Raw genomic sequence first — 26,415 nt, forward strand, 5'->3', positions numbered from 1 at the left:
TGCCTGGAAATCTTCCTGTGCACTGCTGTAAGGCTCTGGGAATGAGCACGGGATCGTATTTTATCCACATGTCTCTTCACTGCAGAGTCATATTGTTTTAATTTAAAGCTTATTACAGACTGCCCGTTTTTCTGAAGGGCCAACTGGAAACAAATAATTATTGATGTCATAGGTCAGGGCGATGGTTTGGGACGTAGAAATATTTTCCAGCTGTGTGGCCATTAATAGTTGGCTTTGTCCCTTAGTTGCAATTCCTGATTATTATTATTACTAGCTGATTTAAAAAAACTACAAATGATGCAGCTTTCGCTTTTAGGGTGTATCATGTATTTTGATTTTCTTTTTAGCTTTGATTTTTTTTTCCATAACTTTCTTATCTAGCAGCGTTTGCAGCAAAACTGTAGGCAAGGAGCACGGCGGAACCTGAAATTAGAGTAAGAACACGTACAAAAAAAATTAATAGGTAAGACGGAGACAAATATTTGCTTGAAACCAACATTTGAACCAAATACAGTCCCCACGGAATGCGCGTCGAAGCAACGCGTTAACGTCGCTATTCGGGAAGGAAATGGCTTTAAGGAAATGTATTGAACTGTGCGGCAGGGGAGGCTCGGGTGGGATGGGGACACATTACACCCCGGCTCTGAGCCTCAGGGGGTGTACCTCAGCCAAAACGAGCGCGACGGTCCCGGCCCTGCCCGCTCTCGGCGGCGGGGCGCTGCCTGGGCGGGCCCGGCGGCGGCAGGGGCGGAGCGGGGCGCGATGGCGGCCGAGCTGCGGGAGGCGCTGGAGCGGCGGCTGCGGGAGCTGGGCATCGCCACCGTCACCGCCGAGCACCCTCAGGTACGGCAGCCTCCCAAAAACCCGGCCATAAACCCCTGCCTTGCCAGCGGGACGCAGCGGGAGCGGCGCGGGATGAGGTCCCGCGCCCGCGGTGTGAGCAGAAGGATCGGTGCGGGAGTTCTCGCAGGGCCTGGCGGGATGTCTGGGGACACTTTTTGGTCGCTTTGACTCCGCCTCCGCATCCTCCCCCTTTCCCCCGTAGTCTGGGGAGCGGCTCGCCCGCTTCTTTCGCCCGAAGTCGGCGGCATCCAAGATGCTTTCCGAACTTACTCGCTCCCAGTTACCAGCCACGTCATTCCAAGTGCGCGGAGTCGCAAACGGGAGCGCTCCCAGCGCTGCCTTTGGAGCGAGGCATTGCTGCACACGCGGGACAGAAACGATTCCGAAAGCGTGCCGGAGCTGTTCGTCACATTTTATTCGAGTTCTGTTAAAATTCCTTCATAAAAGGGTACAGCTTTTAGGCCGAGTAGGACATTCAGCATTTTCTAAATATTTAACAAAAGATACCTGCCAGCACACGACTGGGAGTCTAATGGGATCTAGAGTCTGACACCGCACTGGTGCTGTTTTCCAGGTGTTCACTGTTGAAGAAATGATGCTCCACGTCCAACACATGAAAGGAGGTCACAGTAAAAACCTGTTTCTTAAAGACAAAAAGAAGAAAGGGTTCTGGCTGGTGACTGTCCTGCACAACAGGCAGGTCAGTTTGAACGAACTTGGTAAAAAACTGGGCGTTGGAAGTGGAAACCTAAGATTTGCTGACGAGAACGCCATGCTGGAAAAGCTCCGAGTGGGTCAGGGCTGTGCCACGCCGCTCGCCCTCTTCTGTGACCAGGGAGACGTGAGGCTGGTGCTGGACGCTGCCTTGCTCGAAGGGGGCCATGAAAAGGTGTATTTTCATCCAATGACAAATTCTGCAACCATGGGCTTGAGCCCCGACGACTTCCTGAAGTTTGTGAGATCAACAGGCCACGATCCCATCATTGTGCACTTTGACGAAGACGCTGAGTAGAGGAAGTTCATTTTTCTACTACTACTCATAGATTTTGTAGAGCAAAACTGGTGAAAAATCTCATTGCAAATAAAACTTTAAAAAAATGGCTTACTCCTTTTTCATTTGTTTCAGTTATGTAAGTTTGTATTGTATAATCTGGCGAGAAAAAATACTGCCTTTCAGTTATTAGAGGGTTAACAATGTTCTTAAAAAGACATTTTGCAATCTACCACTAAGTAGCTAGTAAGTAGAAAAGGCATTATTTAAATACTACCATGGTCTTATCAGTAAATGGATAAAACTATAATTTCCCAGGCATGGGACTGGCCTTGAAGGTTTAAACTTGACATCACTAGGAAAGGACAAATTCCAAGTTGCAGGACATCTGTCAATATCCCCAGGACAGAGTGACTGTCCCTGCACCAATTTATGCCCTATTACACATTGCTTTCTTTTTATTATTTTTACCTAAAAAACAACTCACCTACACTACAGGAAGTGCATTTGATTGTCATTGTTCAATCATGTGCTGAAGACAGAAGCAGCAGAGACTCCCTCAAGTCCAGTAAACATCCCGTGGCAATGAGCACCCCCCAAAACCCAAAGCCAGGGGGGCAGCGAGTGAGGGATGGAATCTGAAGGTGATGGGGGTAAAGGCTTTTGGATGCAGCCCAAGGAAAATGTCAGTACAAACAATGCCTCCAGGGCAAGAGCATCAGCACAGGCTGGGATGAACTGAAACCGAAACTCCAGGAGCATGAATTGAAAACACCTAAAAGCATTTGTGATCTCGGGTGAATGAACAGTTACCATTAACTGAGTAGGAAAAATCATCATCTACAGTAAGGCAAGTTCCTTCACTCACAGCCTTCCCACGTTTCCTTCACCTGGAAGGATCTGGCACCTGTTCTTGGAGCTCTGAGTGACAGAACCCTTCACCATCCCGCAGTTTCAGTTCTCCGCCTCTGACAGACACAAACCAACCCCATCCATCCTGGGAGTCACATCCAGTGGGAAAGAAGCGACCAAAAAATAATCCTGCAGCTGTAGGAAGAGTCACTGGAGAGATGTCCAGATACATGTGATTTTACAGACTGGAGGAACATCTGGTATTTAGGAATACTGGGCAGATGAATGAGCTCTGGATTGAGAAATGCACCACTACACTAGCTCCACATTGATACATTAGGACGTGTCTTTAAAAGTAGTATTTACCTTGCTCTCTCTCAGCCATTCACTCTCCCTCCCCCTTAAAGCTTTTTTTTATTGTGGTATCCTAAAATCCCTTATCACTTCAAAAAAGAGTATTAGATTTGACTTGCCAAGGTTTTTAAATCTGGAATGTTTTAAATGTGACAAATTGTTTGAAGGATGTGCACAATCCTGGAATCTGCACTACCTAAAGTGTGATTTAACTTCATCCTCAGAGGGGATCCTGAGACTCATCTCAGCAAAAATAACTACCAGGCTTCAAATACTACATCTGGCAAATCTAGAATGATTTCTTTTTGTATTTACTTATGAAATCAGCGTCTCTTTTGTTTTTTTTTAATAATAGTATCAAAATAGTGTACAGTTAAAAGCTACCCAGCTCTACACAAATCACACAGAACAAACTACACATGGTCCAGAAAAATTCTGCTACAGTTTTATCAGTTTCCTTCCAGAAGAAATACTCACTGCACACATCACCACGACACCAACACCCTTCCAGTAACACCAGTTTCCAGAAAAAAAGTGTGCATAAATATACACACAAAGTAAGAATAAAAATTATTTGGTTTGGCATTTTAATAACATCATTAATAAATGTATACAATGGCAAACATTAAAAAAATCAATATGTAAAGGAAATTACAGTTTTAAATAAGAGCTTTTTAAGTTCCGTTTCACACCTCGGTACATTCCTTTAAGGCAGTTTTATTAATATCAAAGCATTATTTACATATACATCATCAGCTACCCCTAAAAATCACACATGAGCTCCTTTGTTAGGCTGCATCATGTCCTGGACAAAATTTAGAAATCATAATAATAGTAGATGTTGGGAATGTTACTAAATCCTCAGAGACTATCAGAAAAGTAAATAGAACATACACACTGTATGGCATGAGAACCTCCTCTGTAACCTGGAACTGGCAGTGCTGGGTTTGGGATTCAACGTTTGGGGGACAAAGCTGCCACGTGCATCCCTGGCATTGGGAGCAGCAGGAACTGAGAAGCCGCTCCCAGGTTCAATTTGGCTTTTTATTTCCCTTGAAGGGCACACACTGGGAAGGTTGAGAAAGGAAGAAGGAAAGGGGAATTGGCAGAGCACAGAGAGCCACCTGACTGCTCGAGTGCCAGGGGACTTCTCTGCAAAGCAAAGCAGGCAGCTTGAGGAGAGCTGAGCAGGAGGGGATGTGTGTGATGGAAGGGACACATCCAGCCAGGCTGAGGGCACTCACACGTGCCCAGCAGTGCTCCACACACAGGAGCGTGTGCCAGAGTCATGGCAGTGACAGTGAGTGTCCCCAGACACAGCCACCCAGCTCAGATCCTGGCCGCATTTGGCACTGCAGTTTCTATCTCCTGGTTCAAGCCACGCATTTTTCTGTAACAGTAACGTGACAAATGGCTCTGGTTGGGGGGTTTGAGCTGCATCAGTCCTCTGTCAGCAGAGAGCGAGGAGAACCCAGGCACAGGCCCTGAAATGAGCTTGAACACGCTGTCATTCAGAGTGAAGAGAGATTTTCCTGATCTTTATGGCCTTTGAATTGTCTGTCACACCCGCTACGCCCTTAGCACAGATCTTTTAGCCCATTTTATCACAAAGAAAATTTCAGAAGAAGCTCGTTTTTAAGAAAACAAACAGAAAGTTTCCCCTTCTAAAGCTTATTGCGCACGCCTCTTTCTTGCCCTTTTTGAGAAGATTTCAAGCTTCTGAATCTGTTGAACTGCCTTCAGCAGTGGGGCTCACCTTCTGAGGAAGCTGCAGGTGACATTATGCACCTGCCTGCTGGACACTCGGAGGTGACACAGGGAACTCAGCCCTTTACATGAGGAACAGGAATGTGCTTACTGGCTTTAATAAAACAGAACAACTCGTTTTGGGTTTCAGTTCCCATCAACTTCCTCTGAGCTCGCTGCAAATCTTTCCAGACAAACATATGCGACCACCAAATGTACCAATAATGTTTGTTGACTTTAATATAAATCAATAATGAACAAACTGTATCTAGTAAAAGATAACCGTAGAGGGAACTGATTGTAAAATGCATATGATATTATTTACATTTCTTTTTGCCATTAAGAAACCTCCCAAGCCACAATCAGCTCATGTCAAAAGACAAAAGGTAAAAAAAAATAATAAAATTAGTCAATACACAAACATCGTAAGACAGTCTTATCCTGGAAATGGCATTTGTGGAAAACAGCCTTATATTAAAATAAAAGTTATAGAAAAACCATACCTGACAATTTCCTGTCAGAAACATCTGAACATACATATGCAGAGTAACTGGGGAATGTGAAAAACACAAAGGACAAACAATGTCTCTATAACACCATTATCCCATGACTCCCACTTCTGTTAGTTACCAAGCTTTTCCATGGATGTAAACAAATTTTTCTCTCGCAGTATGCAACAAAAATCAGCATAAACTTTCTTAAGAGCAATTTCATGCAGATTATGCTAACCAAATAAGGCCGTGAAGTGCCAATAGCTGTGAGGTTTTTGTATCTGTATATACAGTCCATTTCAACAAAATTCTACAGCATTTCCTTTACATTTACAGACGTAAATAGAAACTGCTAGTTTTGGGGGGGGGTTGGCTAATTATTAGCAGAAGCTTAAGCAAATCAGTGGCTAATTTCAAAAACAGAAGATGAAAGAAGTTTTGTTTTGTTTTTTTTTTTTTTTTCCCCTGGAGTAATTCTTGAGACCTTAAAATCCTTGGTCCTTAGGGAGATGAGAACTGTCCTTTATTCAGTAGATCTTAACAGTGCAATGTGCAATAATTCCTAAGACCATCTACACATTTTCGGCAGTAGACTCCAGTAGAGCTCCTTGATTCAAGGAAGGAAGGTAGGTAGGTAGGTTTTTATTTCTTGCCTGCTCTAGTCACGAAGAATGTAAAAAAATTCCCTTAATTTTTATTAATGATTCCTACAGTCGCTGTCTTGTTACTTCAGATATAAAGGCTTCACACTGAGATACTGAAGGACACTTTTCTCTCTGTGTTCAGTCGAAAGGCAGAAAGAGAAAAGAGTGTAAGAAAAAGCTTCAAGTGTAGAGGCACAACACACAGAGTTCAGTCACTAACAGCACTAACAGCATGCACCAAAGGGGCTCAGGGAAGTCGAGAAGAGGACAGAACACCAAAAACAAGCTTTATAAAAAGACAGATTCCGTGGGGTACTGAATACTCTTGAGTTTTGTTCAACCGTTCTTTCAGATTTACCTGTCCCTGTCTAAAAACTGACTACAGTAATATTTCTTAAATGGGATTTCTTTGAACTTTCTTCTTCAGGGGATTGGAAAAATAAAAATAAATGTCGTTTTTACAGGCAAAAGGCTGAGCAGGATTGAGGTTCCCTGCCTCTGGAAGAAGCTCTGGAGAGCTACCGGCCCCAGGCTAACAAGTGAGCGCGAGAGAAGCCAGGTAAGCAAGCAGGATTTACATCTGGTTAATGCAGTGTGCTCTGGGGCTGAGATGGAATGCTGTTAGTTTGTTGTAAATGAAATTCATCTCATTTACAGGTTGGGCAGGAAACTCACCACTTGGCCCACAGCTCAGGTAGTGGGTAATAGAATTAGGAGCTTTGTTGCTCCCTAGACCTGCTTTTTGAATTTCTGCTTTCTGGGATAGCTTCCACATCTGCAGAGAAAAGCATTTCAGGTTATTCATTGTGTTTATCAGGACATGAAATAAACCCCTCATGCATTAAAACACATTCTACTCATCAGGAGAGCAAAAGGATACATCAACGCTTTCTGGTTGTTTTTAGGAGGAAAGGACAGAGGAGAGGGACAGAAGGAACTCGCTGCAAGTGCCTGCTCAGCTACACTCACTGACATTCATCTCAGCATTTACAACAGCCAGGTGTCATTCCTAAAGCCACAGTCAGATACGTGTCACCTTTAGCTACACCAGCCCTACATTTCTGCATGAATGGAAATAAAAAGCAGTAATGAGGTGCAATCACAGCTGACTGACCCTAGCAGAGAACTTCCTTCATTGTGTTTGGACCTGCTGCACACCGACAGGAACGTTCACATTCAGCTCCACAAACCACAAGACTGTCTTTGCATGCAACAGCTCGAACATGCAAAACGCAGTGTCTGGATTCACCAGTCACTGGAAGCAAAGCATCAAGCAACCCCCGAGCCAGGCAAACCTCAACTGTGAGCAAACGGCTGAGCCTGAACAACAAAACCTTTCTGGGCAGCAGCCACGTATTTAGTGTTGATCAGTACCATGCAAAGTCCTAACTTAGCACAGCCCAAGGCAGCAGGAACCAAGGAATGAGCAAGGGTTCCATCCTGCCGTGCACACGTGGCTGAGGAGCAGCAGGGACTGGAAATGGAAAGAATCCCAGGGAACCTTCCACTATTTGAACATAGACAGACATCCTGAACTTTTTGTCAAAGACCGAAAAGTGACGAAGAAAAATGAGATCCTTCTGTCCATGACAACATTCTTTTTTCATATGTAACAAACAAACGTTGATAAGACATTATTCAGAGCCATTAAACACTCTCTTGCAGAACATTCTGCTGCTGCTGAACTCAGAGGAGCAAAACAAACTGTAATCCTCAGAACTGAAATGCAATTCCTTGCAAATTTATAAATCAGTGCAGAGTGGCTTGAGCTGGACAAGGTTAGCCTCCAACTCCAGCAGGCTGGAGACACCAGTGCTGCAGGACACTCATGCCTGGCACTTCCAAAGCCTTTGGGGTTTAAGAGGGAAGCTGAGGACAATACTGGAAGTTTTTGAAGGTGTGACTGTCTAAGAACCTAAGCAAGAGGAGGAGGCAACACCACACCCAAGGCTTCTGCAGCCAGAGCTGACCTAAAGCAGCTTGTTCTGACCAGTGTCTCTGCAGGGCACAGGGAAGAAGAGCCAGACCCTGGCAGCACAGGATGAGTTTGTATTAGGGGCACTGAGAGCTGGGATTGTAATTCTTTAAACAACTTGCAAAATGCCTTGTGCACACATCACCTGGGATGCTGGTGCTCTTCACCTCCAACCTAATCCCAACACAACTACAAATGAACGGAAGTCAAATGCGTGACCCAAGACCAGAACACTGGTCTTGCTCTGTGACAGTAAATGTGTGTGAAATTGAGATTCTACAGCTCAGATTTCTCGTTCTTTTGCTGCTGAGATAGCTCCAGAGGGAACACAGCAATAACTGACTGTGCCCAGCACTGGGAGAAGTGAGAGATTTATCAGCCCAGTAACCACGAATGGCGCAGACCTGGGGAAGGACTGTGTCACATCCTCTAACAATCATTTTATTCTCCACAGATATTCAATACCCTCCCCTTGTTCCTGAACTGCAGGGCTTCCCATCCCATATAAACAGAGCCCTTCCAGACTCCCACACGCATATCTGCTGCTCTTCCTTGGGCAGCTATGGATTCACTGCCCCTCCCTAATTAAGCACTCAGGAGTTAAAAGTTCAGCCCACACAGTGGTTCTGTGCCTGCCACAAAACTGCTGGCAGAAAAAATGCATTTGCACAAAACAGAATGTGACACTTGTTGTTTTCAATATACATTTCCAATTTTAATTATTTTTTCTTTACCTATACTGTCATTCCATTTTTTATAATGTCTTTTAGCTCCCACAACTGGCATAACCAACGTCCTCTTGCAAAGAAGTGCTCAGGTGGAAAACCTAGTGTAATTTTAACTTAAATCTGATACAATTTTAAACTGTTTAAATTAACCATTGTGAAGTTTCAAGCACATGCAGAGATAGTGGCACATTAACTAACTACTTTTCAACATTTCTCTTTAGCTGCTCATCTGGAATTTAAGGAGTTATTTGCTGAAGGATTCATATCCTCCCATGACCTTGCAGGCAACTTTGATATTTTTTTCTTTTATTTAACTGCATTAATTTAACATTTTCTGTTATTTTGTTACACCATTTGTTTTCTGTTACATCAGTGGTACTTCCATTGACAAGAAAAAATGAATTTCCACCATACTCAAGACAGTTTTTAATTCCTATGCATCATGAGGAGCCTGTTACTTGACCCCTGATAAAACCAAACACTTCACCACAGTTGTACCCATGACTGGAAAGACAAAGCAGACCGAAGGGAAAAGGTGGAAAAGGTCATTTTTTCATGACAAGTGCTGTGTATCATGGGACTATTTATCACCTCTTGGTAGGAATTATCATTTCTGCTCAGGATTATGAATGGTCTGTGTGTTTATTACTCAGTATGGACAGTAACTAATATTTACTATGCAAACTAGAGGCACTGAATTATTTGCATTACTGGGCACTTGTTCCTCGTGCATTTATGCCATGCCACAGCATAAATGAAAAGGGTAAGAAAACACTGAGATCTCTCCAAATGCTTCTTTCCATTAGTACCTCATTTTTGAAAAAAGAGGGGAAAAAAGGTTTTTTTTTTTCCCTCCAGTAGATATTCAGTGTGTTACTGATAGCCCTGAGAGCTCGAGCTCCACTGCCAGTGCTGTCCTTGTCCCAGGAATGCTGTTCCCTGCGCCGTTCCGGGCATGCGCTTGGTTCAACATGCAGCAGTAACCAACAGGAGAACACCAAAATATTTGCAATGCGTGACAAATAAAAATAGAGCTTGTATTATAAAGGCATGCAAAATATACACAGTGCAATTAATGTTTCATGCAGACTTTGGTGGGGTTACAATTCCACATTCAAACATGCCACGGTCCACAGCCACCGTCCGCAGGGAACAACCACCCCGCGGATAAACCAGGAATGATTCCTTCACTGGAGGGAAGCTTCCTCTGTCATCCAGTGGGCATGGAGAACACCTTTATGGCATGTTAGGCGTAAATATTTAATGATACAACTTTCATACACAGCCATACTCATACCACAGGGTCTGGTTATCTTCCGAGACCAGCAGCGGGGACTGGGCCTCGCCGGGGCCGGGGGCAGGGACAGGGTCCCGGGTCAGAGCTGCCCGTGGGTCACCCTGAGCCTTTGGAGCAGCACAAGGCTGTTCCTGGCTCCTCGGCACCGACCTAAACGCCGACGCGTTTGCCTGGTCGGCTGCTTTGGAGGCGGCTCTGGGGGGCAATCCGCTGATATTGCTGACTAACTCGGTGTTGAGGGATAAGAAGGGCTGGGGCGCAGCGAAGGACCCTGCGCTGCCATTCCCAGATCCGCTGGCTTTATCCCAGAACACGCCCGCGCTCGGCAAAGTCCTCTCACGACAACCTGGCCTTTCCATCCTGGAAGGCTTGGCAAGCTCAGAGTTACCTCCTAAATGGCGCGGCGCGAGCGTGGGAGCTGCCTCGCCCTGCGGGCCGCGCTCCCCCCCGGCAGGCACACAGTGAACACAGGGAGAGGACACCCGCAGTGCCGAGTACTCACTGGAGCTGGGCGGAGCACTCCTGTCGGCCGGGGCTGCGTCCACGGGCACGGGCGGCCTACTGTCCTTAGACAAAAAATCGTGGATGCTCGTCCTTCGGGTGGTTCCTTCTGCCGTGGAAATCACGCTGCTGGCACGAGGTAAGGTGGCGTAGGGGTTGCAGTCCCTGGATTGTCGCTGGCTCACAGTCGCTTGGATCTTTTCTTTCACGGACCGGGCCTTGCCCTGGGCGCCGGGGGTGAATTTGATTGGAGAGCTGCTGAAGTAGAGATCTTCACTCTTCCGGAGGCTGGGCCGCACCAGCTGCTCTGGTTTGAGGGATCGTCCATCTGAGAAATCAACCGTGTTCCTGACACTCAGGGATCTCACGATCCCGCAGCCAGCTGCCGGCTGCTTTCGGAGCTTCTCCCTCCCTGCCAGCTCCGCAGACTCAGACAAGCTCCTCATCACTTCATCTAAAAGGTTCTCTTCGCTTGCAGACTTCATCTGTAAAACCAGAAAACAGACGTTTCTAAATTGCAATTTTTACCTTTTCTTAAGCAATTTTTGTGGACATCAATGAACAGTTCTACAAAGATTTGGGGTTTTTTTTCCAATTTCTCATCTCTAAAAGCAGTATTGAACATTTATGATACACACTTAGGCGTGTTCTGTACGGTTTACAAAAAAAGAGTTTATGTGAATAATATTCAGACTCAGTGAAGAAAGACAGCAGTTGTTTTCAAAATGGCACCAGAGACAACTGGGGAAGGATTAAGCTGAAGGAATTAGGGAAATGCTCTGGCAGAGGACTGGAAAGTTTGAATACCCTTCTACCCAGAAGGGGTCTGTGAGGCTATGAAAGGGATTCTGGGATTTGTGAACAGCAGCAGACCTGGCTTGACGACTTAGGTGGGGTTTTTTATTTCACACTGCCAGAAGAGTATTGCCTAGTGCTTAAACCCCAAAAATCCTTCTCAGGGAAACCATGAGTGAGAGCCATGTTAAGTATCTAACCAAAAAATGCAGAATCTTCTCCAGATCTGTGTCACCTGCCCCAGACAGCCCTGGATCCTCACTCCTCAGAGGCCCCAGTCACAGCGACTGGCCAGCTTTATCCTGCAGCATGATATCCTACAGGAGTTCAGGCAGATCTGCTCAAGAACCAGGGATGCACCACCTGGAATTCCAACACAGATGAGGTGATTTGAGGCTTCTTAGAAACTGTCACTGATTTACAGAAACATTCCCTTCATCTTACTCCTCTCAGACTTCAGTAAGCTCCAAGGTCACTTTTTGTTTCCCAGTACTGTTAAGATGAAACCGAAGCAGACAGGAGTCTCCTCAGGGAATGAAGTCAAACATCTTCTTTGTGGTTGATGCAGGACAGATGTGACAGCAGCTGCTGCCGGACTGGAAGAAGAGTGAACCCACTCCGAGCTCTGGTGTCCCATGCACTGGACAGCTCTGTCAGTACAGGTCGACTTTCCTACCCAGCCCAGGGACCACAGAGGGCCAAGCTGCAAAATTCCACACATTTCCTGCTGGTGAACTGGACAGTGCATCGGGAGACAGTGCCCGTGGCCTCTCAATGCAGTGTGACCGACAGCTCCAAGAAATCTTTAAGGAATTCTACTCACTGCGCCTTGCACCAGTTCTGAGCCCACAGATGTGGTGCTGTGTAGTGAAATACTCTCACACTGACCTCACTGGAGTTACTCTTGTTGCTTTCTTCCAGGAACTGCTGCAGGGTGACAACTTCACTGCCAGGGGAGCCCGTTTTGGTCTGTTTGCCACGACTCTCCGGTGCCTCGGGCGTCCTGTGCTGGAGCACAGGGCTGGACCTGGTGTGCCCCTTCAGGTACTGGATGGGGCTGCTGCTGCTGCTGGACCAGGCCTCGTGCTCGTGGAGCAGGCTGAACTCCCCACTGCTGTGGCTCTGGGGCCTGCTCTGGCTGTTCACTGCGCCTGCTTTGGGGGAAGGCAGCGAGTATTTCCATTAGAAACACACCAAAAAGCTGTAAACCTGTATAACCCCACTGAAATCTGGAATGGTACCAGATTCAGTTAGCATTCATTCTGTTTAAAAGACTAAAAAAAAAAGCCCAGTTGTTATTTTTTATTCTGTAAAATTACACTCCCCTGACTTACCTTTCACAGCTCTTCACACATGGCATGATTTTTTTTAAAAATAAAAACTACCTTTCACTTACAATCTGGGCCTCCACCTACATAATAATATATTCCAAGAGGTTAAAGAGACATCTCCACTCTCGTCCAGCATCACTGAGAGGCACAGGGTAATTAAATGTTAAAGGAAACACAAAGGATTGAGTGGAAAGAAAATACTTTCTTCAACAAGAACTATTCAGGAATGCTGCTTCTCCAAAAATTCCTGCTCTTACTCCTAGTTTGTTACAACTGGGAGCTGGAGGAAGCACATGGTGTTAGATGCAAAATAAATTCCACAACACCAGTTCATTTTATTTGTCAGGAACTATGAATTGCTTAAAAACACTGACAGACAATCAAGTATTTCCATTTCATGTCACTCCTAAGGAATGACACCAAGTTTGAACCCAGATAAATTGTTTTCAGTGGAAATGCCTAATCTTGTACAGACACTGGGGTGAGGAGGACCTCAAGGGATCTTTTACAGAAGGGAGTAATCAAACAGATATAAAATAAACTATTAGAAATACTCAGCTAGCATTCATTCCTAAATTTCCAAACAAACAGACACTATTTAAGAGATGCAAGCCATGAATATTAAATGAAGTCTTGAGCTGGCAGTGCTCTAGTCTAGTCTGCACGACAGTCTCCAGCTATAAAAGCCATGAGATACAAAAAAACATCAGGATTCTTAATAAATAAAATTTAGAGAATACTGATAAATCCAGGGGTGTTAATAATCTATTAAAACCAAAATATAAAGGCTTCTAGCATGAATCACATGTGCCATTTTGTGCAGTTGCACACAGCTCACAGCAGCAGTGCAGTGCAGGAGGATGCTTGGAGAAGAAAAAAAAAAAAGGAGCAACTTCTCAGCTTAAAAAGCTTTTAAAGTAATTTGGGGGGGAATTCTTATTTTTCTTATTATAACAATGTCATCCAGGTTGGGTTTGATTTAAAATAGTTGGTAAACTATTAAAAACTAACACCACCCTTGTAGTATTTACTAAAACCATAAAATACCTGTGCTTCTAATCTGGGGAAAGAAGGCAGTGAAACACTCAAAGCAGCACAGGCTGTGCTGTGCAGTGGGAGATTTTTGGTTGTGGGGGTTTTTGAACCTCTACAGATGATCTCAGAGCGAAAAGAATGGAAATGAAGCACGGATGTGAATTCACCCCCAGCATACCTTTGACTTCATGGAGTGAAGCATTGTTATTGCTATTGCTAGTGGATGTCCTGCCACTATCAAGGCTGGCTGGTCTGGAAGCTGAATGGAAAATTAGGAGACACCATGATGAACAACATTTTAGCAGAGGACACGGCACCTTCACATTCTGCTGCCAGAATGCTCAGAGGATCATGCACGACCTCCCAGGCTGAACATGCCCATGGGAACAAAGTGGTTTCTTACAGATCAGAAAGCGAAGGAATTTCCAGGCGGTCCAAGAGGACACTTTGGAAAAGGGCACTACAGGAATAGCGAGGTACAGAGGAGAGGAAAAGAGAAAGAGTCTAGTTTAGAATTGAAACTGAGTGCTCAGTGGGGAAGCAGGGCTCAGACAGGGGCATGCAGGGGCTGCTGCACTCAGGTCACTTACAACAGATCTGACAGGGAACCCTGCACAGGGCTGGAATGCCACGGACAGGAGGAGCAAGAGCATCTGCACAGATAAAGTCCTGTACTCCTAAGCCAATACAAGGGAAATGCACTGTTAGTAGCCTCAAAAATGTTTGCTGCTTGTACTCATTGTAAATGTTTATAGTACAGCTAAAACTTCACTTCTATTAATAGCCTATTTTTGACTTCAAAGCTTTGCTTGAAGGAACACGTAATAATTTTATAAACTACAGCACATGGCAAATTTGGGGTTCACTGAACAATAAACACTGAAAACTCAGGCCAGATTTGGACTTGATTTTTTTAAGATTGAATTGCTAACTTCCTTTATTTACTATTAACTCCAAATGGAAGTTAAAACATTTTCCCACTAAAAGGGAAAATGTTTTGATCCTGTTCAGATGCACTTCACAAATACTTTCTACCAGAGATACAGAACATCTGTCTGATGTAGTAGTTAAGAGAGAAAGGAGAATCTGAAGAAATGATACAATACATTGGAGAGATGTGAAAGTCAGAGAGAGCATGCTCATTGCAATGATGCCATTCACTGTATTTCCACAAATTCATTAACATTCACATCATATATCCTTAATTCATTTAATTAAAGCTCATATCTTACCATGAACTCTTGATCCTGTACTAGAATCATCACTAATACCTTGTGGACTTACATCTTCAAAGGATGTAGTATCTACACACAGAGACATAAAGGAAGATGTAAAATAAAATAAAGTGGAAAGATTATTAAAATACTTATCATTGGTAAAGCAGTAAAAATTAAAATACTTTTCAAAGCAATCCATTTTTACTTAGGAAACATTCCGTAGGAAAAACCTTGAACCATTTTATAACTGCAGTGATTAAACCGGTTCATTATCTTAGCACTGCAACTCGGTTATTAAGATCGAAAAACTTAAAACATTAAGTCAATCCAATATTTACACAGTTACATCACGGTGCAAAAAGCTCCTACCTATACCTTTATTATTTAGCAACTGCTTGGATCTGAAGCCTGTGGAGGAGTTGACAGTGGCAAAGTTGATAGCCGTAGTAGAGAAGGCCATAGCTCCCAATTCCTTCCTCCTTTTACCCGTGGATATATCATCAGGACCCTCCAGATGCTCAGAACTACCTGTCCATTGTCCTCCTGCCAGGACCATGGACTGCACCAGGTCATTCATGGCTGGGATGCAAATGAAAGCAAATGATCAGCGTGGGCAAGGAACCCGCTCCCGGTTGTTAAACTGCATCGCAAAGGTCGGACAGTTTTCTAAGCATTAAAGCGCCCGCAGCAGCCGGCAGCAGCAAACCACACCCCGGGTACCGCATGCAACAGGCTCGGCGGGAGGGATGGGGCTCAGGCTCCCGAGCCCAGGGAGCGCTCAAAACGGGTTTGTCAGGGATCGCCATGCGCCAGGTGCTGTTAGAGGCTCTGCCAGCCGCTTGCCGTGAGAAAATGGGATGAGCGGGGACAAAACGGGCACGGGTGCTCATACAACGGAGTGCCGGCGCTGCCGCGGGATCCTTGTACAGTGCAGGTTACTGCAGGCACACTGGGGTTTACAGAGCAACAGAGAGAGGATCTGAAAAATACCACATCTGATGATATTCACCTTTACTTCCCCAAACTCGAGAAAACTGTCCACCCCTCATTAGAAAAGAAAACGGAACAAAAGAAATCAATGCAGCGTTCTGGCAACGAGAACTGATGAACACTCGCAGAGTGACAGACCACCAGAGAGCCTTGCACAATCTCCTACACTTGCTTTAAACAAAACAAAAAATAAAAAATTACAGTGACTTCCGAACAAAAGGCTTATGAAACGTGTCATTTAAAACGATTTCCGTTAACACGGTGCACTGTAAATTCATATACACATGGGGCCATGTGTATATAGACAGCTACGTATACAAATATATGCAGTCGCAAGGCACTGAATAGATTATATGCGTGTGCATGGGAACGTGTGGCTACGTGTGTGTGCACGGCTGCACAGACATAAAAGTATTCAGCGCCAAAAGTTCTTTTTTTTTTTTTTTTTTTTTTTTTTGGAAAAAAAAAAAAAAGAAAAAAAAGGGGAGGGGGAGAAAAAAGTAAAAAGAAAAAGCTCCAGCTCCTTGTACCATAGCAGGACTTGCACGTTGCAAAAGAGGAGGAAAAAGAGAGCGCAGTCCAGGGAGAGGTTAGTGAAAAATTAGTAACGGAAGCCAGTGTAGCCATTGAGAAGAAGCTGAACTGTCATAAAGTCTTACACATGGAGCGACGGTAGAAGGCCTTCATTTTGTCTTTTTCCTTCGGTCTGTTCCTCAAAAAGGGCAGTCTTTTCAGTGCACCCACTTTTATGTCATAGCATGAGGAAAAACGGAAACAGGGAAATGAAAGAAAAAAAGGGAGAAGAACAGATGGAAGTTAAATGTTGAAACTAAGGACAGAAATGAATGTCTGAGTTTAAGCTAGGTATGCTACACTAAAAGCTATCATTCTCCTGCTTCTGGGTGATAAGGAAATATTAAAGTACACTGAAACGGGAAAACTGCACTAGGAAAACTTCCACAGATCACCCAGAAATGCACTGAAAATTACAGTGCAGAGGGTAATAGAGTTTGAAGCTCTAGAAAAAATAAATGTAATTTCTTTGCAGGTGATTACAGGAATTGACCACTACGTAATTTTTACTGTGAAAAACAGCTTTTTTTTTTTTGAACATAAAGAAAAATGTGAAGCAAAAAAAGCTGATAATGAAAGCAACTCTTAAGTACAATTTCTATGTCAAAATATATTCACATTGTTATTTTCAGGGGTTAACAACTTCTGTAATGCTTTGCCTGCAAATCTAAGAGGACACAGTCTATTATCAGTCTTCAGTTCTTCCATTCTGTGCTCAGTAATAACTTGGCTCATCAACTGTCTCACAGAAAACCTGCAAGAGCCTCCTGATCAATATAATTTGTGGGCAGTATTTTGGTAAATTACTTAAATCAATCTGCTTCAAATGTGCAAGTATTTCAGCTGAAAAAACACCAAAGGAAAAAAAAAAAAACCAAAACGGCAAAAGAAAATCCAAATGTGAGTGTTGCTGTAACGTTTTGGGAGGGCCCGAGGAAAACCGAGTTAAATTCTACCAGGAGAATTACAGAGTTAAAATTACAAATAGTATTAAAAGAGGGAGGAGGGGGAAGTCACGAGTTAATCTAGTCCTGGGAGTCAGGAACTCTGCATTAGGAACTGCTGACCTGCCTTGGGTAAGTCTGGGGGCGGATGCCAGGCACAGGAGCCACCATGGAAAGATCCAGAAGGGGACACAGGATGGAATTCCCCAAAGCAGTGATTTCTGCAGAGATGGCAGCAGCTCTGGTTTCTGCAGAGCTCTGTCAGACCATGCTCTGCCTGCTTTGTCTCTGCAGCCCCTTTTGGGAGGTGTGCCCTGCTCCCCCAGCCTGGCACACAGCAGTTCTGTGTACAGAGCAGTGCATATATATCATATATACCATTTACAAGTGCACATGAGCTACCCTGGCAGTGAAGTATTCCCTATTCCTCCCTCTCCATCAGCTCTTCCCATGTCTGCACCCACAGGAACAGGTTCACAAACCAATCCAACCACAGGGGTCATTCTGCTCCATCTCTACTCTTTGTCATCAAGACAACACAGGAAAAAACTCCTCTGTAACTTCTGTAATCCTTTACAGACAAAATAACTCATCCCTCTGTAATCCTTTAGGGAAGATCACTGACTCCTCTTCACTAAAAACTCCTTAATCTTATAAAAAAGTAACCAGGGGATGCTCAAGAACCATTTGAGCAATCTGTCCTTCCTGTCCATTAACACAGACCCCCTCCAAAAGGGCTGATTTATGGCTCTCAGCAACTGTGCCCACCAGGAAACTCCTCTGCAACCACTGATGTCCTGCAAACCCTGCATCAAAAGGAAAAACACTTGGAGGGGAAACTGTGCCAGTAAAATCTGCACAGAACTCACCTCAGAAAATGTCCTGGAATAGTAATACTAATAATTAACCCTGGGATGGCAGAGCTACAGCAGCAATCAACTGATCTTTTCCTTTACAGTATTCCGTGAATACCTTCTTGCTTTCTGAGCTGAGAATGAATGGTGAGCACTGCACAATTCCTCAAGCGAGCAGGAAACGTTCCAATTGTAACTCTCCTGCTTGCCTGAAATCCTCTAGGGAATTCTGTATTAAAATCCTGACATGTTTTTGTTCATGCACGGAAGAAAATGTGAGGCAGAAATGTTCAAAATGCCTTGGTATTGGGAGCCCAGAACGCTCCTTTTACTCCCCCTGTGACATGGCATACCTGCTACTGGTGTTCCTAGTGGAGATGACAGTTTAGTAACAGCCCCAGCTCCTTGGGAACTTGTTCATTCCCTGAAATGGCTGAAGTGAAAGCCAGCCAAAGATATCTGTATTTCTCCACAGAAAACAAAAATCCCCTCTGCCTGCCTTGGGTTTTCTCTGCAAAAGCTCCATGGCCCCATCGAGAGGAAAAGCTCTGCACAGAGCAGGGGTCGGAGCCGTGGCACTCACCTGATCGTGAGGGGTGGTCAGTGATAATTTGTGGGCAGTTCCTGGGAACAAGGAGGCATGAAAAGCCAAGGTGAAACCCTGCAGTCAGGAGCACACACTTCCTGCAGGATTAACCTGTGCTGGGACAGCAAAAGCCCTCCAGGCACCCCCTCCTTCCCACAGGGATCAGACACAGGCTCTGGCCACACTGTGAGACCTCAGGTGGTGTTCTCTGAGAACAGGGTAACCTGATTTTTGAGCCAAGATCACCTTTCCCAGGGAGATAACAGCTCACCTGGAAACATTTGCATGAGAAAGTGGCCTGTGTTGGAAAAACATAATCTCCAATCTCCATCACCACCCACAAAAGAGGAAAAACTACAGATGTCACACACAGCAAACACTTTTGAAATCAGTATCTCTGACAGGGAATGGGGGGTGTGAGCCCTGTGTATCCTGGAGATCTCTGTGTCAGATACTCAGTCCTCCAGCTCAGAGCACCGCTGGTTTGTGCCAGGGAAGGTGCGCTGCCTTCTCCTGCCTCCTCAAGGACACCCAGGACACTTCACCTCGGCAGCTCCTGCTGGAAGCAGCTCCTTGCCCAGCTGCTGGAGGTCAGGGTGGCACAGAACTCTCCCAGAGCCAGAGCTGCCTTCAGCCAGCACAGGGAGCTCCAACACCTGAGCGCCGCCACGGACAGGCAGCACTCACACGTTTGCTCCCTCCTGTAGCTTCTTCAGTGGAAGCTGCTACTGCCAAAATGCTTCCCACGGAAAAGAACAGACCCCATATCCCGGGATTTAGGACTTACAGTCGCTCTAGGAGCAGAAGAAGTAGACTGCAAAATGTGCACCATCACTCGTCACACTGAGATATTCTCTCTGCTTTGTGAGGCACAAACTGTCTCAGATCTCTGTCTCAGAGACTGTCAGAGCTGAGCTGGCACAAAATGCATCCGAATTCTCTCCAAAACTGTGGTTTCCATGGCGACATGTGTAACGGAGGAAGGTTAGGATCCGGAATTAGATCAGCCCTTCCAGTTTGTGGATAAATACACTGGGATTAAGGGGAACATAAGCAAGGTCCATGGAGTAGAAAATTAATGAGGTCTGAACAGCTTCAAACCTCTTTTGAGGCTCAGCCACCGTAACTGCAGCCGTGGCTCCCCAGGAGGGTAACTGCACGCTACAAGGTCCCGAGGATCATGCAAAGAAAACTGTCACAGAAAAGCCCTTCCAGAACATGACATTGCTGACACAGATGCAGATGGGCTGAACCACAGCGTGCACACGCTCAGTTCCCACTGACACACAGCCAGGACAGCTTCAGTCACTCCCCAGTTCCACACCACTCACGGTTTGGATGTAAAAGCAACAGTTGCTTTTTAAAAAAAGTTTAGAAGTACCTGTTTTGATGCTTACACCAAAAAAGGCTGAGCACCCCAAAGGGGTGAGTTAGCAGCAGAAGTGCTAAAATGTACCCTTGAACTATTTTCTTCAGTTATTAAAAATACAGATCTGATTTTAACTTTTCCTGAAACAGCGTTTTTTGGGATGCTTTTAACTTTGACTAAGCTTCTGCAACAAGCACAGAAGGAAAAAAAACACATCATAATGGCTGTAATAATTCCCAGCTGGCACAAACCCCAGACCTGCTGTCTTTTGAAACCCAATACATTAAATTTAACAGTAGTAGTGCAAACACTGGAAGTGACTGTTAATGCACATGGATTCTGATGCTTTTACATGCACAGCCAAAATGCTTTTGGTGCATAGTTATTGAACAGAACCATTACATCCTGAATAACTTGGCTGTAACTACCTCTCAAGTTGTGAGAAACTGGGCAGTTTATGATTCATGCCAAGAGTGAAGAACAAAAAACACAGATAATAATAAATAATAAAAACCAGAATCTGGCCTTAGAGATCCCAATGGGGGCACCCTAATGGGATGGCTATCAAATATTTCAAGGTCAGCAAATTGTGCCTGGAATATTCCATCTAATCACACTTCTCTAAGTCCTCATTCTCCCTCTCAACCACTTCACTCCAATTTCAGGATCAGTAACAATTCCTGTATTTTTAACAGGTTGTGTTTCTACATTAACACTTCCTGTTGCATATCCAAATTTCATGGTTGGTTTTGTGAGATGCTGAGGGAACACCTTCAGACAGAAGGTGTTTTTAGCAACTCAAGGATGTTAGCACAGCCACAGCTTGGAAAACACTTCCAAGACAAGGGGAAAGAGTCATGCTGGGACAAGAGGGAGAAACAAAAAGGGTCCTTGAGGTGACAACCTGACATTCTATCCCAAATCTTGCTCACCTGACCCAGTACCAGTGCCTGCTTCATCTTACCCAGGCACTGCGAGTGTATTTTAACACTTGCATATTGAGATACAGAAATGCTCAAAACTAGTTCTGCTCAAACACTTCAGGGAGTTTGCAACAAGTTCTGCCCTTAATAAATTAATTCAGGCTTCATTCCTACAGACTTAGAAATGATCTTTACAAATCTTCCACAACACGCAGTCTTTTCCAACATTTAGCCAAGGTTTATTCACGGAACGAAGCGGTTTGCAGTACTCACTACTACTCTTTTTGGTGCCCAGGGTCTGCCCATCCTCCAGGGAGTTGGAGCCCACAGAGGAGCTGTCCTGGCTGTCCTGGTGGGGCAGCTGCAGGAATCCCTCGCTGGACTCGGAGCGCGTGGGCGTCAGCGTCACCGACTTGAGGCGCTCGCGGTTCCCGTCCTTCTTGGACTTGATCAGCTTCCTCATCTTCAGGGTGATCCAGTTGCCCCGTCTGTCATCAAAACCACAGCACATTCACTGCATTCGTAACACACTGCTTAGGCCCGCAGAGTCAACTGATGTTTATGCAAGACAGACATGACTCTGCTCCCATGAACGCAATGGAATCTCGATTTCCAGCGGGAGCAGAGCAGGCCTGCCGTGCTCTAGAGCTGTGTTTTACTTTACAGCATGTTCATCAGTACCTTCTTGGTGGAGATGGCTCATAAAATTTATACTGATCCATTATCTTCTCCTCCAGCTTCTCCTTCTGCCGCCTCAATTCATTTAGTTTGTCACTGCAAACAGAAATTAATGATCATTTATGCTTCAAAAACGTATACAGGATGCGTGGGCAGCACATTCCTCTGGGAATCTGTTGTCTGACAATTGCCACCTTTTGTGAGGAATTCTTACATAACCCTTGGCTCTTATTGAAAAAGCAAGAGATACAGCAAACAATCAGCCTTAGGCTTAATTTCATGATATAAAATGGAATAAAACTCCATTTGCCTTTTTTACACATTCCTCCTTTTTAAATAAAGTGCTCTGTCACTTCGATAGGCACATTTTCTCTTGAGTCCACTAAAGAAGCTTAGATTACAAATCTACTAATTAATCTACAATGTATGTAGACTCATGTATGAATATTATCAATCTATAAATACAGTGATTACAAATCTAAACTTTGCCAGTAGTAAAATGAGGAATAAATATAAGTTTGTATCCCTTCTTTGCATCATCGGTAATGAACACAGCTGCACTGATCCCTTAGAACTACAAATATAATGCTGATATATTTTGAGTTATCTGTTTTATATTTATCATTGAAATTCTTGTTTTAAAGAGACACATTTCAGAAGCAGCACATGTCTTAAATTCCATATTTAACAGAAGCTTTTTTAGAAAAATGCAGGTACTGGTGTCACTGCCCCAATCACAGTGATTTCCTTGCTTTCACAACTCACATGTACTGCCTTTGCTCCACATGGAAGAGATCCTTGCTTTCCATGTTCTGCTCCAGTAACGTTCTGTTCTGCAGCATTAAGGTCTGGATTTGATCCAGCAGGTGTCTGTTTTCCTCCTCCAGGTTTCCTTTAAGTTGGCTGAGCAGCTGTTAAAACAGAGGAAATTGCCCATGCATTTACATGTGAGTGTATTTTACACACAGATCATGAGATTATCAAGAAAGTCTGGGTCTACAGAGGGGTTCTCAGAGTCAAATCAAACTGAAAATGAAACCACAAATCAACTGATAAAAGCCTCTTTGATGCTTTAAATAATTTAAACCAGTTTCCCTGATATGAGCCTGAAATTGTGTATTGCCTGTACAGCAGGTAAATTAATTAGTCTTTGGATCCACTTCATTATCTCTAAATTACTGATACTCCAGCACTTCATATGATTTTATGAACCCATAAATACAGTTATAAAAATATTCCAGTGATTCCAGCCATTACAAGCAACAGAATTCCCACATACCTCACACTGATTATTTAGCTTTGTTGATGTAATATCCAGCTGCTGGTACTGTTCCTTGAGTTTGGAAAACTCAGCTTCCAAGCGTGTTTGCTCCAGTTTGGAATTGTTCAACAATGTTTTCAGATTCTTGTGGTCAGTCTGTAGCACTTCATTCTCCCTCAGGAGCTGACTGTATGTGTGAGTGAGCCTGGGATGCAAAGACACTGTCAAAGAGTGCTGGAAATGAATTTGTTACCCACACTCCCTCTGAAACATGGCATTTCCAACTACTCTGTAAAATATACCTTACTGTCACATACTGTAAGTTATCCCACCCTAATTTTCCTAGGAATGTGCTCTGCCTGTGAGCCAAGCACTGCTCTGTGTATGCTGAAATACAAAGCAGCATCTCTATGTCACAACTGGTTTTAAGATGCCACTCTTCAGAATAAAAGAATCTTACAAAACAGCCAGGATTTCCTGCCAACACGAAACACGAATGGCCCAAACTTTGGCAATCGTGGAGGTTACACATTTCCTGGGCTCCTTTTGTCCCTCCTGGCCCTGCCGTGCCCTTTTGTCCCACATGTCCCCTCAGGATATAATGATTATTTTTGTGGCATCATGAATATATGGAATAGCAGCGTCAGGTGTCAAAGAAACGTGAAGAACACACCACTTGTTTAGGCTGCACTGGCAGGTGCTCAGGTGCCAGAATTCTCTTTACCTTTCATTTTCATCCCGAAGCTTTTTATATTCTGCTGCCACAGTTTCATGCTTCTCACTCTGCTGCAGCATTTTGTCCTGCTCTGTCTTGAGAACCTTCTCCAGCTCTTCCAGCTGCACTTTCTGTTTCAGCAATTGATTGTACCTGCAAAGACAACGCAACTGACTGGACCTGCAAAGACAACGCAACTGACCGGACCTGCAAAGACAATTCCTTTTCTGGAATGACAAAAAAAAAAGCATTTTGATGAAATGGCCTCTGTTAAAGTCATAAATGTAGTGATCGAGTGATGGCGATTTTATTCATTCCATCATTTTATTAGAGAGCCATTTCTACTGAATGGCAGAGTGGTTTTCCTGAGTATTTACCTATCCTCCAAGTCCTTGTGCTCAACCTCCAGGTTCTTGTGAGCAGACTTGAGGCTGCCGTGCTTGGCGATGAGGGACTCGTACTCGGCGGCCTGGCGCTCGTGCAGCTGCTCCAGGCGCTCGTGGTCCTTGAGCAGGGCCTCGTAGAGCCCCTTCAGGTCCTCGCGCTCCTTCAGCACCGCCTCGTTCTCGCTCTCCAGGGCCGACTGCTGGATCAGCAGCTGCGCGTTCTGGTTCATCAGCGACGTGCTCTGCGAGTTCAGCGTGGAATTCTCGACCTGCAGCCACAAACGTCGGGCAGTCTGAGTTAATTTATCTCCCACCTAAAGATCTCTTGGGTTTAACCCTTCTTGACCTTCTGGCTGTTCCACTGACAATTACTCTATTTGCAGGGAATGCCCCGACGAAGGCAGGAATGATGCATCTGACTCATGTTCTCAGAAGGCTAATTTATTACTTTATGATGCTATATGATATTAAAGAATACTATACTATACTAAAGAATACAGAAAGGATACTTAGTGAATGCTAAAAGATAATAATGAAAACTCGTGACTCTTTCCAGAGTCTCGACACAGCTTGGCCCTGACTGGCCAAAGAGTGAAAACAACTCCCAGCAGAACCCAATGGAACAACCACCTGTGGGTGAACAATCTCCAAACACATTCCAGAGGAGCACAACACAGGAGAAGCAAATAAGAATTGTTTCCCTTTTCTCTGAGGCTTCTCAACTTCCCAGGAAAAAATCCTGAGCAAAGGCATTTTTTCAGAGGATGTGAATGCCACAGACAACCTCTTCTTACATCCCAGGAGACAGCTCCAATTCAAACTGTTCCAAGAATATTTTTTAGCAGAAAGCATTGAAGCATGTGATTGAACGGACAGGGATGGATCAAATGATTATTTACCTTTCAACATCTGTTAAAATGTTATCTTGCTGACAGGGCCGTTTTCCTCTAGCACCGAGATACCTTGGAGAAATGGATCACCAATGATCCTGATAAAAGCCAAATCTGTGACATGACTGAAATAAAGGGACTTTCACACTGGCATGGAGATTTATGTTTTAAGAAATTCTGTACTGTCACCATAAAATCTTCATGGCATCCACACATTCCTTCACAACAAGAGTCCCAACAAGAGCATCCATTTAAGAGAGACAGGGAGATAAATAACAGCACCTGGAAGGAGCTACCCATGTTCTGTTCTGTGCTCTTTTGTGGAACAGCATCAGTTCTCCAACAACTGTCCCAGAACAGTATTCATACACTAAAGCCCTCAACATTAAACAGTTTTAAAAAGCCCCAATCGACCAACAAGTTCACTTTTTTGCCTCTGAAGGAATCCTTGGGTATCTTAAAGAACTGGTGCTTGTCACCTGACCTGTACCAGCTTCCTTCTCTTTCCTGTTCAAGAGATGAAAATCACAAACTACTGAGCCTTCTAATACCCTCGGGGTATCTATTAAGGAAAAAAAAATTCCATCTCTCACTTCAGTTCCTGCTGTTACCAGGGAACAAATCCCTTCCTGCTGGAACTGCAGTGTTCTTTGTTACAGATGAGAAAGCTGAATCTTTCCCTGGAAATGAAGTCATGTCTGATGGCATGGGTGTGCTGGGAAACTTCCCAGGCTGAATCCTGAGTTTGGTTAGGTCAGAATTCCCAGTTACCCTTTCAGACATCCCTTGGCTGCTCCTTATGGGTATCGGGAGGAAGAGAAGAATTAGCTGCCGAGGAACAATTCTGGCACAGTTCAGGAAGAGCAGCTCAGTCTGCTCTCCAGATTTAGCCAACAGTTCATCACTTTGATTTTCCTGAACATATTTCAACTTCCACTTGGATTTGCAGTTCATGGAGAATTGTCTTGCCAGAGAGCAAAGGGCTGTGCTGCTGGGCATGAGGCAAAAAAGGAACTACACGGATATTGCTGGGTTTTTTTGATGAAGGGAATTACAAAGCACCCAGAGAGCTCTGAATCCCAGCAATCCCCTCTCAACTGCTTAAATGGGTGACTTCCATGTCATATCCACTGGTTTTTAACAGCCAGAGGTGGCACAGGGTGTGCACCAATATTCTGTTTTACCGGAGTGCTGCGCGCTAATGACATTTCAACGTGGCAGCAGAAAGTGCATCCATGGGAAAACAACGTTCTGCTTTCTAGGAGGAGACTCCAGGCATCCACCAAATGCATTCTCTGCTCCATTTAAACAGTCCTTGACATCTTGATTTCCATCAGCCCTCCATCCTTTCTGACACTCTTTAATATTTCTGCTGCATTGTGGGATTCTTATCCCCTCTTGAAGGAGTTTTGATTCTCAGAACTCCAAAAAGCATTAAACTGATTA

General features: G+C 44.4%; 2 protein-coding genes across 27 annotated transcripts in view; one reads left to right on the forward strand and one right to left on the reverse strand.

Annotated features, from left to right (window-relative positions):
- The first annotated feature begins 638 nt into the window (after positions 1-638).
- Positions 639-1,944, forward strand: LOC119698815 (prolyl-tRNA synthetase associated domain-containing protein 1-like). The gene is made up of 2 exons (XM_038131409.1): positions 639-843; positions 1,418-1,944. Exons 1-2 carry the CDS (start codon positions 763-765, stop codon positions 1,853-1,855), a joined length of 519 nt encoding a protein of 172 aa, XP_037987337.1. The 5' UTR covers positions 639-762; the 3' UTR covers positions 1,856-1,944.
- Positions 1,945-3,378: 1,434 nt separating this feature from the next.
- Positions 3,379-26,415, reverse strand: part of CCDC88A (coiled-coil domain containing 88A) — a 70,986-nt gene continuing 47,949 nt past the window's right edge. For 5 of the 26 annotated variants that reach the window (XM_038131385.1, XM_038131384.1, XM_038131388.1 and 2 more), the window contains 14 exons: positions 24,071-24,348; positions 23,703-23,846; positions 22,997-23,183; positions 22,483-22,628; positions 21,721-21,813; positions 21,313-21,527; positions 16,450-16,533; positions 15,170-15,379; positions 14,816-14,887; positions 14,174-14,260; positions 13,987-14,043; positions 13,762-13,842; positions 12,106-12,371; positions 3,379-10,907 (listed from right to left, as the gene is read on the reverse strand). In XM_038131385.1, the coding sequence (XP_037987313.1) occupies positions 9,900-10,907; positions 12,106-12,371; positions 13,762-13,842; positions 13,987-14,043; positions 14,174-14,260; positions 14,816-14,887; positions 15,170-15,379; positions 16,450-16,533; positions 21,313-21,527; positions 21,721-21,813; positions 22,483-22,628; positions 22,997-23,183; positions 23,703-23,846; positions 24,071-24,348 (2,928 nt within the window). In that variant the 3' untranslated portion in view covers positions 3,379-9,899. Of the gene's footprint in view, positions 10,908-12,105; positions 12,372-13,761; positions 13,843-13,986; positions 14,044-14,173; positions 14,261-14,815; positions 14,888-15,169; positions 15,380-16,449; positions 16,534-20,544; positions 20,563-21,312; positions 21,528-21,720; positions 21,814-22,482; positions 22,629-22,996; positions 23,184-23,702; positions 23,847-24,070; positions 24,349-26,415 lie in introns of all 26 variants that reach the window. The other 21 variants (XM_038131407.1, XM_038131406.1, XM_038131390.1 and 18 more) reach the window with 18 other exon arrangements.

Source organism: Motacilla alba, chromosome 3, assembly GCF_015832195.1.
Source record: "Motacilla alba alba isolate MOTALB_02 chromosome 3, Motacilla_alba_V1.0_pri, whole genome shotgun sequence".
Classification (NCBI taxonomy): domain Eukaryota; kingdom Metazoa; phylum Chordata; class Aves; order Passeriformes; family Motacillidae; genus Motacilla; species Motacilla alba.